A 19,768-nucleotide genomic window follows, 5' to 3' on the forward strand; every position below is an offset into this window, starting at 1 on the left:
CCACCCACCCACCCACTCTGCAGTGCCAAGTTCCATTACAAGTTGAAACTGTTTAAACCGGGTACTTGACACAGAGAGTGCTTTGATTCACAAAAATTCCTAACCCCAAAATCTCATTGGTCTCCAAGGTGCTTTTGGATGCGAATTGCGCTGTCCCACTCAGTGCTCCCTCTAAGCTGTGGAATCCTGTGAGCAAAAATCCTACTTTGTGAGCTCCTGGCACTAAAGTCGTGAGCGAGCGATTTGGCTGCTGCATAAATTAGCTTGCTCTGGAGCCCTCCTTCCTGAGCTGGGACAAAAGTGTGTGAGCCAGAGGCTAAAAAACTGTGAGCTAGCTCACAGTAACTCAGTTTAGAAGGAACACTGGTCCCACTGTAGACCCAACACAGCTGCTATCGGGGATTAAATAATCCCAGTGACAGAAACGGCTGTTCTATAGCACAGCCTGGTTCTACTTTCACACCCCGGGCCCCGGATTGGCTCCTCTGAGCTGCCACCTTCAGAGCCTGTGGTAATGTCTGAAAGCAAACGGCAGAGTTTTCCCCACGGGCAGGGAGGGAAGCAGGATGAAAGGGCTCGGCCAGTGTGGAAATTCTTCTTTCCCTTAAAAAAAAAAAAGGAAGCCAGGGGGATTCCTTGTACTGGCCAAGCTAGGAAAGAGGGGTAGAGGATATGGAGAACAAGGCCAGATGGGAGAATCAGCTACTTTGGGATTACTCTGAGTAAATACCTTCCACCCCGTCACTGCAGAGACAGAAAGCCGCTCCCTGGACAAAGCGGTTCCTCCTCCTCGAGTACAAAGAACAGCCTCCATTTCGACCAGCGATGTCATGGGAAAGAGGCAAAGAGGCGTCAAGTGGGGTTCTGGTTCTCTCTCCGCCCAACTCCCCTTCTCCCTCCCACCCCCCAGAAGGCCCTGTGGCGAGCCAGCTTCCTTCCCGGGTCCCCAAATTAGCTCTTTTCCTTCACTTTGCATAGGATTCTCCCTCCACCCCATATTTCATTTTCATAACAGCCCTCTGAAGTAGCTTAAGCAGAGAGACAGGGCCCACCACCCAGGAAGCTTCAGGGCAGCCGGGATCGTGGCCAGGCTCTCTGGCTAAAGCCCGCCCCCTCCCCTACGGGGGACACCCGCAGGAGCCTTCCGGGAAGGGCAAAATCAGCTCGCCGGCCCAGGACTGGCTTACCAACGCTCCCTCTAAGCTGTGGAGTCTTATGAGCAAGAATTCTACTTTGTGGGCTCCTGGCATCAAAGTTGTGAGCGGGCGATTTGGCCACTGCATAATTCAGTTTGCTCTGGAGCCCATCCTTCCTGAGCTGAAGCAAAAATCTGTGAGCTGGAGGCTAAAGAAGTGTGAGCTGGCTCACACTAACTCAGCTTAGGGGGAACACTGCTGGCTACCCTTTCTGGCAGAGGCACTCCAACATCCCCCCCTCCCCAAACTCTCCTAGGAGGAGCCCCTCCAGGCGAGCCAGGCGCTCTACTACCGAGGCAGGGAAGAGGGGGCAAACTCATCGAGGGGCTTCCTGTGGGAACAGCTTGTGCACCAGGCTTCATCGTAACCTTTCAGACACACAACCCACACTGCCCTGGCCGCAGAAAAGGGCTTGTGGGAAGGGAACAGCGTTCCGTGCGCCCCAGCATCTAATCCTGCCGGCCACGTGACCACGGAGATGTCTTCGGACAGCGCTGGCTCTTCGGCTTGGAGACGGAGATGAGTGCCGCCCCCTGGAGTCAGATTCGACTGGCTTTCGAGCCAGGGAAACCTTGACTTTTTACCCTTTCCTTCCTCGCCCGGGACTCGCCGTGGCTTTTCACATCATTCCCACCTTTCGCTTCACGCTCGCCACGACCACCTTGCGAGGGGGCAGAGGCTACGCTGAGAGCTTGTGCCGGGCCTGAGGTCACCCGGCGGCTTCCAGGGCGGAACGAGGGGTTCGAGGCTGGTCCGCCCAGGTCGTGATCCCTAACTCCTGTGCCACACCAGCCCTCCGACACGAGGAGTCCCGGGAAGGCAGAGACAAGAACGAGACGGGCACGGGGGCCGGTTTTTAAACTTTTTTAATCGGTTTTTATTTCTTTGTGTGTGTGTGTGTGTGTGTGTGTGGTTTTTTGTCTCTCCTTGTTCTCGAGATGGCTACAACACCAGACGGAACAGCACCCCCTCCTGTCTTGACGTCCGCGCACGGCCCGTGACTCTCCCCCACCCCACACCCGAGTCGCAGCCGGATCGGATCGGCGAAGCGGCCCGCCTGCCCCTGTCTTCTCCAGAGTCCTCCCTCTCCCTCTCCCCCGGGTTGTGGGTAGGAAAGGAGCAGCGCTCTGTTTCGCAGACCCTCTCTTGGGGTGGGACGGGGCAACAAAGGGCAGGACGACCCTCCTCCTGCCCCCTGCCAAGACTTCGTGCCCCACAGCAGCCACCGGCTTCGAGCCATCTTTCCATTTGGACTTGGGGGGGAGGAGAGGCAGAACTCTGAGAACCCGGAAGGAGCTTGCCAAAAACCCAGAGGCGCTCGACCCCTTCCTTCCTTCCTTCCTTCCCCGCCCCCCAACTGCAGGGCAGACTCTGGGTTTGCTAGACAGATTAGATTTTTTAATCCCCACGGATCCTTAAGGAATTTGTTTTCATTTCACAGAAAGTTTTCTACTTTTCCTTTGTGGTGGTTTTTTTTTTTTTTCTTCTCGCTTTGCTACCAGGCAAAATTAGTTTTCTCTTGTTTCGTGGTTTGCTCTTTTTTTTTTAAACATTTTATTACTTTTTTTCTTTTTCTCTCTCTCTCTCTTTCTTTTTTAAAGCAAGTCCATCTGGAAAGCAGCTCCCCTCTCCCCCCCGCGATGCCGTAGGTCGGCGGCAGCCATCGATCGTCGCGGATAACCCCCCCCCCTTTTTTTTTTTTTTTTAGTTTTTCTCCTCTCTCTCTCTTTCACTCACAAGCAGGAACTTCACCGACTCGATCTCGCGGCGAAGCGTCTCTTCTGGTTCGGCGGGACACTCCAGAGCGAGTCAGAGCCCTCGGCCACAATGAAGTTTGCTGGGTGTGGAACAGAGTCTTGGTTGTGTTTTTATTTCCTCTTCTGAAAATAAGACAGTCCTGCGGAGGGGGAGAGGAAAGGGGTCCGGGGGGGGGGGTCAGCTCGAAAAGGAAAAAGGGCAAGTTTCCCGGCTCAGGGAGGCTCCAAATAAGTGGCCGGGGGGGGGGGTCAGCTCCAAAAGGCAAAAGGGCAAGTTTCCCGGCTCAGCGAGTCTCGAAATCAGTGGCCAGTTCCAGGCTGGATCGCGTCGATCTGTTCCGTCAACAGGGACGCTTCCCGTTAGCTCTTGGCAGAAAGCCATTGTGCCGGAGGAAAGGAAAGTACCCCATTAGCGGAACAGGTTTGTGGGACTCAGTCGACTGTAAGCAGAAAACACAGGCTCCGGAGAGGGCAGTTTTACAGAACTGGGCACCTTTCAGAGATGTCTGCACAGTGCTGCCATTTGGGAGCCTCACACAGCAGTCGATCACTCAGTAGCAGGTTCAGAAGATGTGGGGCTGGGCACAATGCACTGGGTCTCAACATCGGACAGTTTCCTATAGTGCCCTGCCACCAAAGGTTTGCAGACGAAGTCACAGAGTCAACCAATCCAGCGAAAAGGAATAATGAGCACACAAGAGCTAAATTCCAGTCCAGTTGCATCCCAGAGCCCAACGAGATTTTTCAGGGTATCAGCTTTTGAGAGTCAAAACTCCCTACTTGGAGCGGACGACGGGATTTTTTACTCTCCAGAAGCTCATACCTGGAGAATCTTGTCGGTCGCTAAGTTGGTGCTGGACTCAAGAAAAAGAAACTATTGGATTTATAACCCTAACCCGCCCTTCACTACCCAAAGGAGTCTCAGAGCAGCTTACAAACTCCTCTCCCTTCCCCTCCCCCACAACAGACACCCTGTGAGGCGGGTGGGGCTGAGAGAGCTCTTCTGAGGACTGCTCCTGAGAGAACAGCTCTGGGAGAACGTGCGACTGACCCAAGGTCACCCAGCTGTCCGCATGTGGCGGAGTGGGGAGCCAAACCCGGTTCTCCCAGATTCGAGTCCGCGCTCCTAACTGCTACACCAAACTGACTCTTAAATCCTGCCCCTCCAACGACAAGGCTACCTCTGAAACGGATGAGCACAGGCTAACCAACATACACAGTCAAATTCAGTGACCCGACACAAAAGGAGGAGGGAAACGTCCCCAAAATGTGAGCAAATGCGAAACTTCTCGCCAGACGTCGGACACCCCCCCACCCCAACTCCAAGCCCCGGGAACAGGGAGGGAGGTTCTGCTCACCTGGGAGACAGGCGGACCAAAGGCGGCGCAGGCTACCGGAACAGCCTGGTGAAGTCCCTCAGAGCCCAGCAAACTTGTTTGCACTCCTCGGCGCTAAAGACAGGGGGGAGAAGAAGGAGGGGTGTGTGTGTCTCAGTCCGGGGGAGGGAAACAGCAAAGGCTCCAATCCGCAGTGCTGGCAGAGGCCAAAGCCCCGTCTCGCGGGACTCTGCACTTGTGCCTGCCTCGGGGCAACCCTATTGTGGGAATCGGGACCTGTACAGGACCTGTGGAACTCACAGACACAAGAGACGGGCTTTATCTGAACGACGTTTTCTGATGGCCAGAGGAGTCCCTGCCAGAGAAAAGGAGGGGATTTTAGCCCCCTCCTCCACGGCGGACCACCGTGCTATTTTCAATCATTCGCTGCTCCTCTCCCCCAAGCCACAATTTTTTGGAGGGGGAGTGGGCTTTCCACTGGGAGGAGAGAGACCAGAAAGTTTGCTTCCGCGCATTCTGAATCAGACCCAAGCTGCAGTCGCTAGCAGAGATGGTTTTAAAAAATTGAATTCCCAGAGAAGAATAGGACTAGAAGAAGGAGAGATTGGTTTTATACCCCGCCCTTCACTACCCGAAGGAGTCTCAGAGTGGCTTCCAAAGACCTTTCCCTTCCCCTCCCCACAACAGACAGCCACCCTGTGAGGTAGGCGGGGCTGAGAGAGCTCTTGACAGAAACGGCTCTTTCAAGAACAGCTCTGATAGAACTTGTGACTGACCCAAGGCCACACCAGCAGCTGCATGCGGAGGAGTGGGGAAGAAGAGGAGGAGGAGATTGGATTTCTGCCCCGCCCTTCACTACCCAAAGGAGTCTCAGAGCGGCTTACAAACACCTTTCCCTCCCCCTCCCCACAACAAACACCCCATGAGGTAGGTGGGGCTGAGAGAGCTCTTGACAGAAACTGCCCTTGAGAGAACAGCTCTGAGAGAACTTGTGACTGACCCAAGGCCTCACCAGCAGCTGTATGTGGAGGAGGAGTGGGGAATCAAACCAGGTTCTCCCAAATTAGAGTCTGCCCTCCTAACCACCGCGCCAAACTGGCTCTCTGAGAACCGTGACTAGATGGGCCACTGGTCTGACCTGGCAGAGCACCTCTCCTGTTTTTAATGCAGGGGACACCACCAGGCAGACTTAGGAAAGGGCCGTGGTCTGCACCACCCAAAGGTGACTCTAGCACGGTACACGGTCAGAGATTTACACCACTAAGGGGTGCGGGGGGGGCTGTCCCACGGAGCAAAGCTGCACGCAGACGGCCGGAATCCTTGCCCGTCGGGGCTTCCTGCCCGCTTCCACCACCCCAGGATTTCTCCGGAGAGGGGCCTTCAACAGGCACGCCGACAGACGCAGCTCCGCCGAGCTAGGGAGCAAAGCCCCAACTGTCAAGGCAGGGAGGGCAGGCCGCTTGCCGGCGAAGGTGGCTTTTGGGCGTCAGCCTGTCAGCCCGGGGGCTTGCTTCAGACCCACCGGCGAAGGGACTCCCGTCTGCAGGTGGCTGGCATGGCCACGGGTACGGAGAGGGCCCCGGCCGGGTCCTGACATGTCCGAGCCGGCCGGGCTGTGGAGGCTGCAGAGCAGGCCCAGACATCCCTTGCGGCTTTCCCCTCCCGGCAGGCGCAAGACCAGAAAAACCAGACTGGTGACCAGTGTTCCCTCTAAGCTGAGTTAGCGTGAGCTAGCCCACAGTTCTTTAGCCTCCGGCTCACACATTTGTGTCTGAGCTCAGGAAGGAGGGCTCCGGAGCAAACTGATTTATGCGGCAGCCAAATCGCTCGCTCACAACTTCAATGCCAGCGGCTCACAAAGTAAAATTTTTGCTCACAGGAGGGAACATTGCTGGTGACGGAGAACAGGGGAACGCCAGACCCCCAGATAAGAGCCGGCTGGACCTGGGAACCTTCGGGGCTCTTTGTGGACATTATACCCCAGTCCTCCACGCAGGGCAGGGGCGGCCGCTCTGGCGTTCCCTGTGCCCGACACGCGGAGGCTTTGGAACAGAGGCAGCGGGTTGCCAGCAGGTGGCGCTCAGGCCCAGACGGAGGGGTGGGGGGGGACCCACTCCCTTGTGCACATGTGCAGGGCGCCACCCACCAGGAATGTCCTCTGCACCGGCTCACAGGAAGGAATGAGAGCTTTGCAGGGCACCGCTTCCGTTCATTCCCGTGAACCCTGCCTGGGAGAACTACTTCCTGGTGGGCCTCGCCCCCCAGGACAGATCTGCCTCCCTCCCCGGGGCCCCAAACACAGGAGGGGGCAAAGCGTGAGTGCGGCTTGGTGGGGACAGAGGTGGGGGAGGCAGCAACAGGAAAACGGGTGAGATGAGTAGGTGGGTGGGGGTTGCTGTCTGCCCCCCCATCACAATGCCTTGTTGGGAGAGCTGGCGCCGTTTCACCAACACCCCTTGCCAGCAACGCTCCCTCTAAGCCGTGGAGTCTTGTGAGCAAAAATTCTACTTTGTGAGCCCCTAGCCTTAAAGCGGTCAGAGAGCGGTTTGGCTACTGCATGAATTCGTTTGCTCTGGCGCCATCCTCTTCCTGAGCCGGGACAAAAACGCCTGAGCTGGAGGCTAAGAAAACTGAGAGCCGGCTCACACTAACTCAGCTTAAGAGGGAACCCTGCTCACCAGAGTCAGTGAAAATACTTCCCCACCTTTGGACTCCTCTTCAGCACATAACGCTGCTCCCCCGACGCTACAGGTGGGACAGTTTTGTAAGGACTGGACTGGGCTTTGCCGACTGGGATTCAACGGGGTGCAGCTTTCGAGCCGAGGCAGAGCCCGGCTGGCAGGACATCGCCAGCTACTTGGGGGAGGCCGGCCACCTAGGACTGTTCCCTCTGCCCCAGCGCCACCCCACCCACCCCCAGCCCCGATGGCTGCACAACGACAGAACTGCCTTCCCCATTTGCTCCTTTGACCCTTCCACTGAGCCATTTCTCCTCTCGCTTCTGAGAGGGAGAGCACCCCTTCCTGGCAGACTCAAAAGACAGGAGGGCGTGGTTAAAGAGAGGCGAGGGACCGAGGGGAGGGGGAAGAAGGAGGAGGAGGAGGAGACTGGATTTAGACCCTGCCCTTCACTGAGTCTCGGAGCGGCTTACAGTCTCCTTTCCCTCCCCCTCCCCACAACAGACACCCTGTCAGGGGCAGATGAACCATGAAGCAGACTGAGCAGGTGCTTAGGGCACCGGGGCCAAAGGGGGCACCACAAAGTTGGGAAAAGGGTGAAAAGCTGAGTTTGTACAGTCTATTGTGTTATCATCGGAATAAATGTTTGCATTGCTGCAACCTGCACTGTAGATCTGGTCAGACAGGTCAACAACTAAAATGGACTGGGGGTCAGTGTGGAAAGGGGGGGGGGCACCAAGACTGGTCAGCGCTTAGGGCACTTAAGCCGCCCCTGCACTCTGTGAAGTAGGCGGGGCTGAAAGAACTCTGACAGAAACTGCCCTTTCAAGGACAGCTCTTGTCAGAGCTATGGCCTGCCCAAGGTCATCCAGCCAGGTGCAAGTGGAGGTGCGGGGAATCAAACCCGGTTCTCCCAGATTAGAGTCCGCGCACTTAACCCCCACACCAAACTGAAGAAGAAGAGGAAAAAGAAGAGGAGGAGGAGGAGGAGGAGGAAGAAGCGGAAGAGAAGGAGGAGGAGGAGACTGGATTTATACCCCACCCTTCACTACCCAAAGGTGTCTCAGAGTGGCTTACAAACTCCTCTCTCTTCCCTTCCCCACAACAGACACCCTGTGAGGTCGGTGGGGTTGGGAGAGCTCTGACAGAAACTGCTTTTTTTCAAGAACAGCTCCTGTCAGAATTATGGCTTGCCCAAGGTCATCCAGCAGCTGCAAGTGGAGGAGTGGGGAATCAAGTCTTTATTGCAAGTAAATCGATATATGAAGATACAAGTACGTATTAGTAGAAGTGTGTTTTGTTCTACCGCAGTGTTTCTTTATGGTTGCCCGCCTGGAAGGTGGCACCCAACTGGGCCGCAGGCGGCCAATGCGACCAAACAACTGCCAAGCCGCTCAGGGGCCATTAAGACCATCAGTGCAGGTTGGGGGGGGGGACCACCCCTGGGTTTCCACCTGGTTTTAAGAAGGCTCAGAGTGGGACGCCGGCTTCTCCTCTTTCCAGCGCCCATCCCCAGGAGAGGTGGGAGACCGGGAGGCGGCCTGTCAGGCCCCGTGTGCCTGTTCCCTGGGGGCTGTTCCCTGGACCCCCCCCCTCCTTCTCCCTCAGATTTTGCAAACCGGCCCCCAGCTGACCTCGTGACCTGCTTGTGGAAGTCCGTCAGCTGCTTGTGCGTCACCTGCATGGCTCCCCCCGATGTTTCCTTTGGTAAGCCCTTCAGTGAGTTCTCCAGCCAGCGGCAGAAGGTCTGCAGGTGGGGCGGGGGAGAGGAAGGACCAAAACAAACAAACAAACAAAAACAGTTTTTCAGCAAGGAAGAAGCAACTCATGAGAAAGGGGTTCCCGAGCTGTCGCCTGGGAGCTTCTCCCAGTCGAAGACCGAGAACGCCACCCCCCCTTCTGAATTGGTTTGTGGGTGCTGGTTTTCCCAGAGGCCTCTGGGTACTCAGCGCAGATCTTAACTGAACAGGAAGACCGCTACTCCACAGCTCCCCCAAACGGTGTGCGTGTTCAGTGCCATCAAGTCACTTGCGGCCTATGCCGACCCCATGAATGAATGTCCTCCAAAAGGCCCCGTCGCTCACAGCCTCGCTCGGGTCTTGCAAAACGAGGGCCATTGTGGCTTCCTGGACCGAGTCCATCCATCTCAGTTTCGGTCCTCCTCTTTTTCTTCTGCCTTCCTCTCCTCCTAGCGTGGTTGTCTTTCCCGGCGACTCTTGTCTTCTCATAAGGTGACCAAAGTACGACAGCCTCAGCTGAGTCCTTTTACCTTCCAGGGACAGAGTTCAGGCTTGGTTTGGTCTCGGGCCCACTGATCTGTCTCTCTGGCAGTCCGCGGTTATCCCTAGAGCTCTCATCCGACTCCACATTTGAAATGCATCAGCCTTCTTCCCAGGCCTGTAGCTACGGTGGGGCCTCTTGGGGCCCGGCCCACTGACTTCCAATTTTTCATTTTATTTGTGGCGCTCCCGGGGTGTGTGTGTGTGTGTGTGGGTGTCTAAGCAGGGTGCCCCCCGACTAATTTAAAGGCCCCCCAAATTAGAAAATCCCGGCTACAGGCCTGTTTCTTCCTGTCCACTTTCTCTGTTGTCCAACGACATAGTCACGGGGAATACTACGGTATGAATTGGGCCCCTTTTACGGGGCAGCCTAAAACTCACTCTGCACTTCTCTCCTCCCCCAGGGCCAACTCCCATAAAATGATGGGAAACGGCAATTAAGAGAGGGCAGGGCCCATTGGTTGGTGGCCCCGGGGTCAATCCCTGGCATCACCAGGGCTGGGGAAGGCCTCTCTTGAGTTGGAAGCCCTGGAGAATCGGTGGAGGGCTAAAAAGCCAGCATTGGGCCTTCAGGCGCATAAGCTACCTTTCATGCCACTCCACAGTTCAAAGCTACAGCACCGTGTAAAAATGTATTCACAACGTATATAGAAAAACAAGCTTATAAATTTCTATATAGGTACTGTCTATAAAGGAGCTGCGATGGCTCAAGTGGTTAAGACGCTGAACTGCAGGCTGTGGAAGGTCAGTAGTTCAGCAGTTCGAGACCCGAGTGTGCCGCATGACGGAGTGAGCTCCCGTCTCTAGTTACAGCTCCTGCCAACCTAGCAGTTCGAAAGCAAGAAGTTGCAAGTAGATAAATAGGTACCACTTCGGTGGGAAGGTCACAGCGTTCCATGTGCCTTGGTGTTTAGTCATGCCGGCCACATGACCACGGAAACGTCTTCGGACAGCGCTGGCTCTTCGGCTTTGAAACGGAGATGAGCACCGCAACCCTAGAGTCGGACTCGACTGGCTTTTGAGCAAGGGAAACCTTTACCTTTACTGTCTATAAAGATGTGAATTTTACACACAACAAAAACAAGTAAATTACATTCAAAATTCACAATTACCCCACAGGTATAGGAATCTTGAGGACAACAAAAATTGTAGGAAAATCTCTCCTCCAGCAACTTTGGGGAAAAATTTATAGCATCCTGGTATTCACTCATTAATTATTTGGTTGAATCTGATGTAATTCCAGCAAGTCCTTTATACAAATCAATGGTATACTATTGAAACTTGAACCTGAAACATTATTTGGCTTAGATCTAAGATAACATCTGAAGTTATTTTCAGAACAATTATTTAAAATTTGCCTGTAAAGATACATATTTATTATACGATGGTTGCCTTAAGAGATGTTTTGTAGTGTGTAACAGTTCTCTTGCGTCTTCAGCCTGGACACAGTTAAGCATTAATGTTTTTGCTAACATATTTTTGTACTTCATCTGCAGACATCTATTGTACTTACCTTGTATTGTTATTAAATTCTTAAATAAAAATTATAAATTAAAAAAAAGAACGTACGAAAACTGCAAGACTACGAGAACTGGCCTTCCTCAGGTCTTAGAGCATCAAAAGAAGATATTTACAACTCGATTGTTGTTGGGATTTAGGCTGTATGTCGCCTTTGAAAATTTGATTGGCGATTCCCTCCAACACCTGTTAGCTGTATCTGAAGAAAATACTTGCAACCAATGTTCCCTCTAAGCTGTGGAGTCTTGTGAGCAAAAATTCTACTTTGTGAGCTACCAGCATTAAAGTTGTGAGCAAGCAATTTGGCTAATACATAAATTAGTTTGCTCTGGACCCCTCCTTCCTGAGCTGAGACAAAAATGTGTGAGCCGGAGGCTAAAAAACTGTGAGCTAGCTCACATTAACTCAGCTTAGAGGGAACACTGCTTGCAACTTACATTGTGTAACAACAAACTGAAAACAAAAATAGAATTGTACATTTTCTTCTCTTGATGCTGTAAGACCCGAAGAAGGCAACAGAAATGAGGTTATACCAGTTCCCGTAGTCTTGCGGTTTTCCTACATTCTTGTCATCCTCAAGACTTCTGTATCATTTTGTAACCCAGTGAATTTTGTAACCTGTGAATTTTGAATGTAACTTACTGTTTTTGTGGGGTGTAAAATCTACATGTTTATAGACGGTACATCTATTTTGCTGTAAAAATAGAAATAGAAGTATAAAAATGTTGGGGTGGCTGTCTTACCGATCCATCTATTAACCCAAATGATATGCTAAAGAACTGTACAACCAGTGACTGTCAGAACTGTGATTGAGTTTTAATGTTTATTATTGTTTTGAATTCCTAACTTGTTTAATTTTAATTGCATTTATTGTACTGTTTTTATGATGTGACCCGCCCTGAGCCCGCTCGCGGGATGGGCGGGCTATAAACACAAATAATAAATTAAAAGGTATAAGCTCGTTTTTCTATATACACTGTGAATACATTTTTACACGGGCTGTACCTTTAGTAACATAACTGATACAACCGTGGTCCTTTTGTGGTATTTCTATTACCCCACAGTTCAAGACAGGAGCACTGAAAGCCCCTCTGGATGCATGTCCAAATTCCTCTCCAAACAACTGAGGTTTCAAATATGCTCCCTTGCTTTTTTTGGTCATTCCCTCAATGATCCACGGTTTCAGTTACTGTTCTTATAGTATGCAGAGGGTAGGGCCAGAAAGGCGGGATGCAAATTTTGGAAATAAAAATAAAACAAAGGGAATAAAAGTGCGGGTATTCCCAACATGCAATATTATTGTGCAGTGGAAAGAGCATGCCCATTTGCAGGCATTCAGCCAGGGAAGAGAAACACTGGCCATACAAGACGACGGTGAGACTGGAAGCCTCCGACTTCCAGCAGTGGCACTGGAAGCCTCCTATTGCCGGTGGTGTTCTGTGTCTGGACCGAGGCAGGCCGGGCGCCCAGCCATTCCAGCAGCGACAGCCCCCGACCATTCCCCCACCTGCTCCGCCCCAGTTCCCGCCTCCAGCCCCCCCTCTTACCGGCCTGTCGACCTGCATGATTTCCCACAGCACCTCGGCCACGTCGGGCAGGGTGTAAGGCGGCAGGCAGAAGCAGCTGGTATGCAGGAGCTGGTTCACGAGCTGCTGTCCCAGCTGGGTCATCACCTGCCCGATGAGCTCCTTTCGGGCCTCAAAGTCCTCTTCGTGCTGGGGGGTGGGGAGAGAGAGAGACGTGGGTGGGCCTCACAGTGTGAAAGCAGGCAGGCCCGTCCCCACCACACACACACATACACACACCTGGTAATTCAAAGGTATACTGCCTCTGAACCTGGAGGCTCCCTTCCACCTATAGGGATTGTTAGCGGCCAACTAGGTAAAATCCACCTTCTGCTCCCCCCCCCCGTTGCTGTATCTACATGCCCAGACCCTCCTTCCCCAGTCCCCCACTCACATCGTTGGCCACGCCCGTGTGGACCAGGTCGCGCAAGAACTTCATGACGCTGCAGTTGGCATCGCGGTGGTCCAGGGTGGTGGCAGCAATGGCCCACTGCAAGATGGGAAGGACGACCTGGCTGCGGAGCAACGTGATCGGGCTGCGCTGGATGAACCTGAGCAGAGAGTGCCAAGTCAGAGCCCGTTTCGCGCACGTGATGCCGCAGCCTGCCTGCCTTGCGTGGGGGGAGGGGGGGCAGGAGAATGAACCTCTCTGACTCAGATAGCACCGGCCACGCTGGCATCCTGTTGGCTGCCAGGCCCAATTCCAGTTGCAACCACTGGACGCTTCATCACCCGGACCCTGTTCTGGCTCTCCGTTCTCCACACCTGTTCTCCTGACGAAACCGTACTCAGGGTCTCCTTGAATTAGAGGAAAAGATCTCTGGGGGCAGAGCGGGGTCTTGAGGGGGGTGGCACCTAAGCTCTGCGATGCAGTGCCCTACCCCCGAAGGTCCAGAAATACTGGCCTGTAGAGCAAGGGTGGCAGCTCCTACCTGGTGGAAGGAGCTCCCGGAGGAGGTCCGGGCCCTGCGGGACCTTTCTCAGTTCCGCAGGGCCTGTAAGACGGAGCTCTTCCGCCAGGCTTTCGAGTAGGAGCCGCCGCCACTACAATTCCACCACCGATATGTATGCAGTATCGCACCACTACCACCAATATGTGGTTCCATCTGGGTGCGAGGTGACCCTGGAAGGAGAGGGGATGACAGGTTGCGGGACCAATTGCCATTGGATTAAGACCTACCCCATCTTGCGATAAATGGAGCACTGACACTTTGTTGTTGTATTATATTGTTCTACTGTTTTAGGCTGTTTTATCTGTTTTAACTCTGGCACTTGTGCCTCGTTGTTAGCCGCCCTGAGCCTTCGGGGAGTGCGGGATAGAAATCCAGAAATAAATAAATAAATAAATAAAACATGGTGCCCAGGGGTGCGCTGGTGTGTGTCGACGCCCTTCTTGGAGCCCAGCAAGTGTTTAGCAAGTGGGGCCACATGGGGCCTTTGGCCCAGCGAGGTTTCTCACTGGCCACCGGAGATTTGATTGGCTGTGTACATTTTTTTAAAAAATGTTGCTGTCGTGATCTGGGCTGTGCAAGCAAGGGCCCAGCAGGCCCAGGAGCCTGACTAGCAGTGGGAGGAGGCCAGGCCTACAACTCCCAGAAGTCCCTGAGAGGTTTTGGCGCCAATTTTAGCCAATCACAGGGGAAGGGGACTTGTAATAAAAGAGCTGGCGCAGAAGAGGAGCTGTTCTTCCTTCCAAGAGAGCAGAGCCAGAAGGAAGGCTGCTGCAGGGAAGAGACCCTCACCCCGAGAGGAAGGGTGAGCAGACTCAGGCCCACTGGAGACAGTGAGCTGGGGACTGTGAGTCTAGCCGCGTCAGGGCATTTGGTCTCTTTTCTTTTCGCCCCCTTACTGATACTGTTCTTGCACCTTGTTTGTTTCCCATATTGGGCTGACCTCCTGTAAAAATAAACCTTTTCCTTGTTGTTTACTCTGCCTGGTCCTCACGCCTATTATTCGGCCAAACAAGGGAGGCCTGAAGGTCTTGGAAGGGTGCTCTGGGCCTTCTCAAGGGATCCTAAAACCAGAGTGGTGGCAGCATCAGGTGACCCCCCCCCCGAGCCGTGACAAATGCCCTACCCCATAGGTCCAGAAATATTGGCCTGTGGAGCAAGGGTCGCCAGTGTGGTGCCCAGGGGTGCACTGGTGTGTGTTTTTAGAAACTCAGCGGGGCCACATGGGGCCTTTGGCCCAGCAAGGTTTCTCATTGGCCACCAGAGAGCTGATGGGCTGTGTACATTTTTTAAAAATGCTGCTTTGGCAGCAGCTGCCATCACTGCACCAGGATCTTTGCTGCGTGACCGAAGGTCAGTCGCGGCAGCTGTTTTGTGGCTGGCTCCGTTTCCACGCTGTGTCAGAATTCCAAAGGTGCCCAACGGGCTCCAAAAGGTTGGGGACCCCCTGCTTTAAAACACCACCAGAGAATCCTGTCCCTTGCAGAGAAGACAGGCTCGAGGTCAGCTTCCCTCTCGGTGCGGCCAACGGGTTACCGGGGGGCTCACGAAGGGAAGGCAAAGCCACTGGGGCAGGATCGGCAGGAGTCTGTTACGCGCCAGTCTGGGGCGTGCCAGGTCAAGGACTCACGTACCTGGTTGCCAGCCGGAAGAGGTCATCCACAGTGTCCGGGTGGTTCTGGAGGCCATTTGGTTGCTCAATGAGCCGAAACGTGGGGACGCACAGAGCCTAGGATGAGGGGCAGATGCGAGCATTAAGCACCTGGACACAAGACACAGTCACACCTAGACATGCTAGAACCTGAAAGGGGTGGGGGGCAACCAACTTCACACAGCACTTTCTCAGCTTAAGAACACAAGAGCCCTGCTGGATCAGACCAGTGAGAGTCCATCCAGTCCAGCATCCTGTCTCACACACAGTGGCCACAACCAGTTCCTTTAGAGGGCCAACGACAGGGCAGAGAGTCTGAGGCCTTCCCCTGGGTAAGAATATCAAAAGAGCCCTCCTGGATCAGACCAGTGAGAGTCCATCCAGTCCAGCATCCTGTCTCACACACAGTGGCCACAACCAGTTCCTTTAGAGGGCCAACGACAGGGCAGAGAGTCTGAGGCCTTCCCCTGGGTAAGAATATCAAAAGAGCCCTCCTGGATCAGACCAGTGAGAGTGCATCCAGTCCAGCATCCCATCTCACACAGGGGCCAGTCAGTTCCTCTGGAGGGCCAACAACAGGGCAGAGAGGCTGAGGCGTTCCCCTGATGAGACCATAAGAAAAGCCCTGCTGGATCAGACTGGTGGTCCATCTAGTCCAGCATCCTGTCTCACACAGGGGCCAACCATTTCCTCTGGAGGGCCAACAACAGGGCAGAGAGGCCGAGGCCTCCCCCTGTTAAGAACCTCAGAAGAGCCCTGCTGGATCAGACCAGTGAGAGTGCATCCAGTCCAGCATCCCATCTCACACAGGGGCCAGTCAGTTCCTCTGGAGGGCCACCAACAGGGCAGAGAGGCCGAGGCCTCCCCCTGTTAAGAACCTCAGAAGAGCCCTGCTGGATCAGACCAGGGAGGGTCCATCCAGTTCAGCCTCCTGCCTCACACAGTGGCCCTCTGGAGGGCCCATGGAAAGGGTGCAGAGGCTGAGGCCTTCCCCTAATGTTGCCTCCTAGTGCTGGATTTCAGGTTGACTGGCTGTGAACATGGAGGTTCCCCGACAGATCTCTTCTCCATGAATCCATCTAATCCCCTTTTAAAGCTGTCTTAGCCCACCATTCTTTCTCTTGCCTTGTCTCATTACAGCCAATGCTTCCTCTAAGATTGGGAGTCTTGTGAGCAAAAATTCTACTTTGTGAACTACCGGCATTAAAGTGGTGAGCCAGTGATTTGGTTGCTGCATAAATTAGTTTGCTCTGGAGCCATCCTCCCTGAGCTAAGACAAAAGTGTGTGAGCCGGAAGCTAAAAAACTGTGAGCTACCTCACACCAACTCAGCTTAGAGGGAACACTGATTACAGCCCTCACTGCCTGGCTCCCCATCTTCCACAGGAGGAGAAGGAGGAGACTGGATTTACTATACCCCGCCCTTCACTTGGGAGTCTCAGAGCGGCTCACAAACTCCTTTCCCTTCCCCTCCCCACAACAGGCACCCTGTGAGGGAGGTGGGGCTGAGAGAGCTCTTTCAAGAACTGTCCTCGAGAGAACAGCTCTGACAGAACTACGGCTTGCCCAAGGTCATCCAGCAGCTGCAAGCGGAGGAGTGGGGAATCAAACCCGGTTCTCCCAGATTAGAGTCCGTGCACTTAACTACTACACTAAACTTTGGAGAACCGGTTTGGTGTAGTGGTTAGGAGGATGGACTCTAATCTGGGAGAACTGGGTTTTGATTCCCCACTCCTCCACATGCAGCCAGCTGGGTGACCTCGGGTGAGCCACAAATTCTGTCAGAGCTGTTCTATCAAGAGCAGTTCTCGAAAGAGCTCTCTCAGCCCCACCTCCCTCACAGGGTGCCTGTTGGGGGGAGAGGAAGGGAAGGAGATAGTAAGCTGCTCTGGGACTCCAAGTGAAGGGCAGGATATACATACAGTCTCTTCTCTTCTTCTTCTTCTTAGATTTATGTGACTTTGCAGATGTGACTTTGCAGGCAGTACCACACTGCCCCGAAGGTATTTGAATGTGGTTTTGAGCTGCACCTTTTCCTCCCCGTTGAGACAATGCGGAGCAAATGCTAGATGCAGAATCGCCCATCGTTTGAGTCCGGGGGGGGGGGGGGGGGAGAGAACCCTGGCAAATACCTTCTAACAAACAAGCACGTTGGTCCATGCTTCCTAAGGCCACCTTGGCACCGCCTGCTGGAACGCCCAAACTGACCCCCCCCCCGAGTGGCGGCAGGAGGCAGGGCCACACCCTGAGGGGGCAGACCTACCTGCAGCATGTCGAGGAGCCCTTGCCGGCAGCCCTCCTCCATCCCGTACTCGTCCACCAGGATGCTGCCCAGGTAGAGGAAACAGGAGTGCTGGTGCTCTTGGTAGACGCTCACCATCTGCCGAGGGAAGCGCGCGAAGAGTCAGAGGAGCAGAGATGGCGGGAGCAGGGGTCATCTCCTGCGGGAGTGCACAGGAGCGGAGCTCCGGCAGTAAAGAGCCCAGGGGGCGGGCACATGCAACAAGCCCCACCCCCTGCTCCCAGCAGTCCAGTGGCACCTTTAAGACCAAATTTTATTCAGGTACCAGCTCTCCCTCCTCTGCGAGGACAGATCTGCACATCCCCCCCACCCCAAAATAGCTAGCAATCCAAAACAGTCCAGTGGAGCCTGAGCGGTCGGTGCTGCCTTCTGACACACTTCCAGTGATGTCAGGGGGTGTGGCACATGCAAATAGGTTATGCTAATGAGTTATGCTAATGAACTCCTGCACCTCTTTTTCTATGAAATGACCTCTGGGCGGGAGCCTCGACACCTCTCATCGAGGAGCAGGAGGCTTCAAGACTAAACAAGTTCAATATGTGCGGGCGAGCAATTTCAAAGGGAACATCGTAAAAATGTTCTATAGATGGCATATTTCCCCAGATAGGCTAAACAGATATAGTAAGAATTTATCCAAAAACTGCTGGAAATGCAAACAAAATATAGGTACTTTTCTCCATATATGGTGGTTATGCAAAAAAGCAAAGAAATACTGGAGTGTCATAAAAGGGGTTATAGAGGATACATTAGAAGTGAAAATTTTGTTAAGGCCGGAATTTTTTTTTTTTTTGCTTAATATCATTTCCGATTCATTTAAGAAAGTAAATGTTTATTTAATTATAAAAATATTGACAGCTGCAAGGATTTTGTATGCAAAATTTTGGAAAAATGAAAATACACCAACAAAAGAAGATTTTATTTATAAATTACTAGAAGTTGCAGAAATGGAGAAACTAACTCTCATTATTCAAGGTAAAAATGATAATTTGTTTGATAATTATTGGTCGCGAGTATATATTTGGTTTAAAAATTTGTAAACGGTCTAAATAATGGTGAAGGGTTATGATTTGTACTGGAAGATTCTCGGTATTAAGATATATGGGTAAGCGAAATGAATTAATGTTTAAAGGAAAAATAAAAATAATGAGGGGGGGGAAGACTAAACAAGTTCAAGTCCCATCAGCACTGTAACTATGGAAATCCAAGAGCCACAGCGCAGCCCAGGGTTCTCCAACACTGGGGCTGTGGGTGTCACGGTGCCTGCCAATACCTTTCCTGGTGCCCACCAAATCTTTTTAGAAAGTGGTCTGGGCCAAGTGGAGCTTTTGCCCATCAGGGCTTCCAATAGATTACTGGTGATTTGATTAGAGAGCCAGTTTGGTGTACTAGTTAAGGGCATGGACTCTAATCTGGGAGAACTGGGTTTGATTCCCCACTCCTCCACTCGTAGCTGCTGGATGACCTTGGGCAAACCATAGTTCTGCCAGAGGTGTTCTTGAAAAGAGCAGTTTATGCCAATTAAGGTTAACTGAACTGAACTGAGCAGTTTCTGTCAAGAGCTCTCTCAGCCCCACCTGCCTCACAGGGTGTCTGCTGTGGGGAGGGGAAGGGAGAGGAGTTTGTAAGCCGCTCTGAGACTCCTTCGGGTAGTGAAGGGCGGGGTGTAAATCCAAACTCCTCCTCTTCTTAGCTGTGCAGATTCTACAAGCCTTGTTTGGGCAGCAGCTGCCGCCACAGCTCAAGGATCTTCACTACATGGCTGAAGGCCAGCTGCGGCAGCCATTTTGGGGCTGGCTCTGCCTCCCACGGCAGCCATTTTGGGGCTGCGCTCACCACTGCGTGTCAGAATTCTGAAGGGGCCCATTTAGGCATGGGACAGCCACAAAACCTAAGCAGCCTGCCTCTCCCAATGGCAAAACCAATATCTGACAGATGGTGTCGTGGCGAGAGTACTGGATCTGGGAGACCCAGGTTCGAATCCCCTCACTTGGGTGGCGTTGGGCCAGCCACACACACTCAGCCTAACCTACCTCACAGGGCTGCTGTGAGGACAAAATGGAGGAGTGGAGAAAGATGCCAGCTGCTTTGAGTCCCCACTGGGGAGGAAAGGACGGGTATGAATGAAGTAAATAAAAGAAAGGGGGGGGGACTTTATTGCTGTCTTGAGGCATTGGAAGGGCTGTCCCTCAGAGGAGGAGCGCAGGGAGCTGTTCCTGCTGGCAGCAGAGGACAGGACTCGCCAATAATGGGTTTAAACAAAGGGCTAGCTCTTAGGGAAAACGTTTTGACAGTCAGAGTTCTGCCATAGTGGGATCAGCTGCCTGGGGAGGTGGTGAGCAGTCCTTAAGCAGCGGCTGGATAAACCCTTGTCAGGGATGCTCTAGGCTGATCCTGCACTGAGCAGGGGGGCTGGAGGAGGAGGAGGAGGAGGAGGAGGAGGAAAAGAGGAGGAGGAGAAGAGGAGGAGGAGGAGGAGGAGGAGGAGGAGATTGGATTTATTCCCCACCCTTCACTACCCAAGGGAGTCTCAGAGCGG

The 19,768-nt window shown here is 53.3% G+C and overlaps 1 protein-coding gene across 1 annotated transcript in view; it reads right to left on the reverse strand.

Moving 5' to 3' along the window:
* Positions 1-2,883: 2,883 nt before the first annotated feature.
* The window catches only part of TNPO3 (transportin 3), a 67,410-nt gene continuing 50,525 nt past the window's right edge, over positions 2,884-19,768 (reverse strand). Inside the window, exons 17-23 of the mRNA XM_015427347.1 lie at positions 17,194-17,310; positions 14,915-15,009; positions 12,725-12,881; positions 12,313-12,480; positions 8,603-8,715; positions 4,312-4,404; positions 2,884-3,093 (exon numbers count right to left, since the gene is read on the reverse strand). Coding sequence (XP_015282833.1) covers positions 4,344-4,404; positions 8,603-8,715; positions 12,313-12,480; positions 12,725-12,881; positions 14,915-15,009; positions 17,194-17,310 — 711 coding nt within the window. The 3' untranslated portion in view covers positions 2,884-3,093; positions 4,312-4,343. The remainder of the gene's footprint in view (positions 3,094-4,311; positions 4,405-8,602; positions 8,716-12,312; positions 12,481-12,724; positions 12,882-14,914; positions 15,010-17,193; positions 17,311-19,768) is intronic.

This window comes from Gekko japonicus, unplaced genomic scaffold, assembly GCF_001447785.1.
Source record: "Gekko japonicus isolate JY-2015 unplaced genomic scaffold, Gekko_japonicus_V1.1 scaffold1899, whole genome shotgun sequence".
Taxonomy (NCBI): Eukaryota; Metazoa; Chordata; class Lepidosauria; order Squamata; family Gekkonidae; genus Gekko; species Gekko japonicus.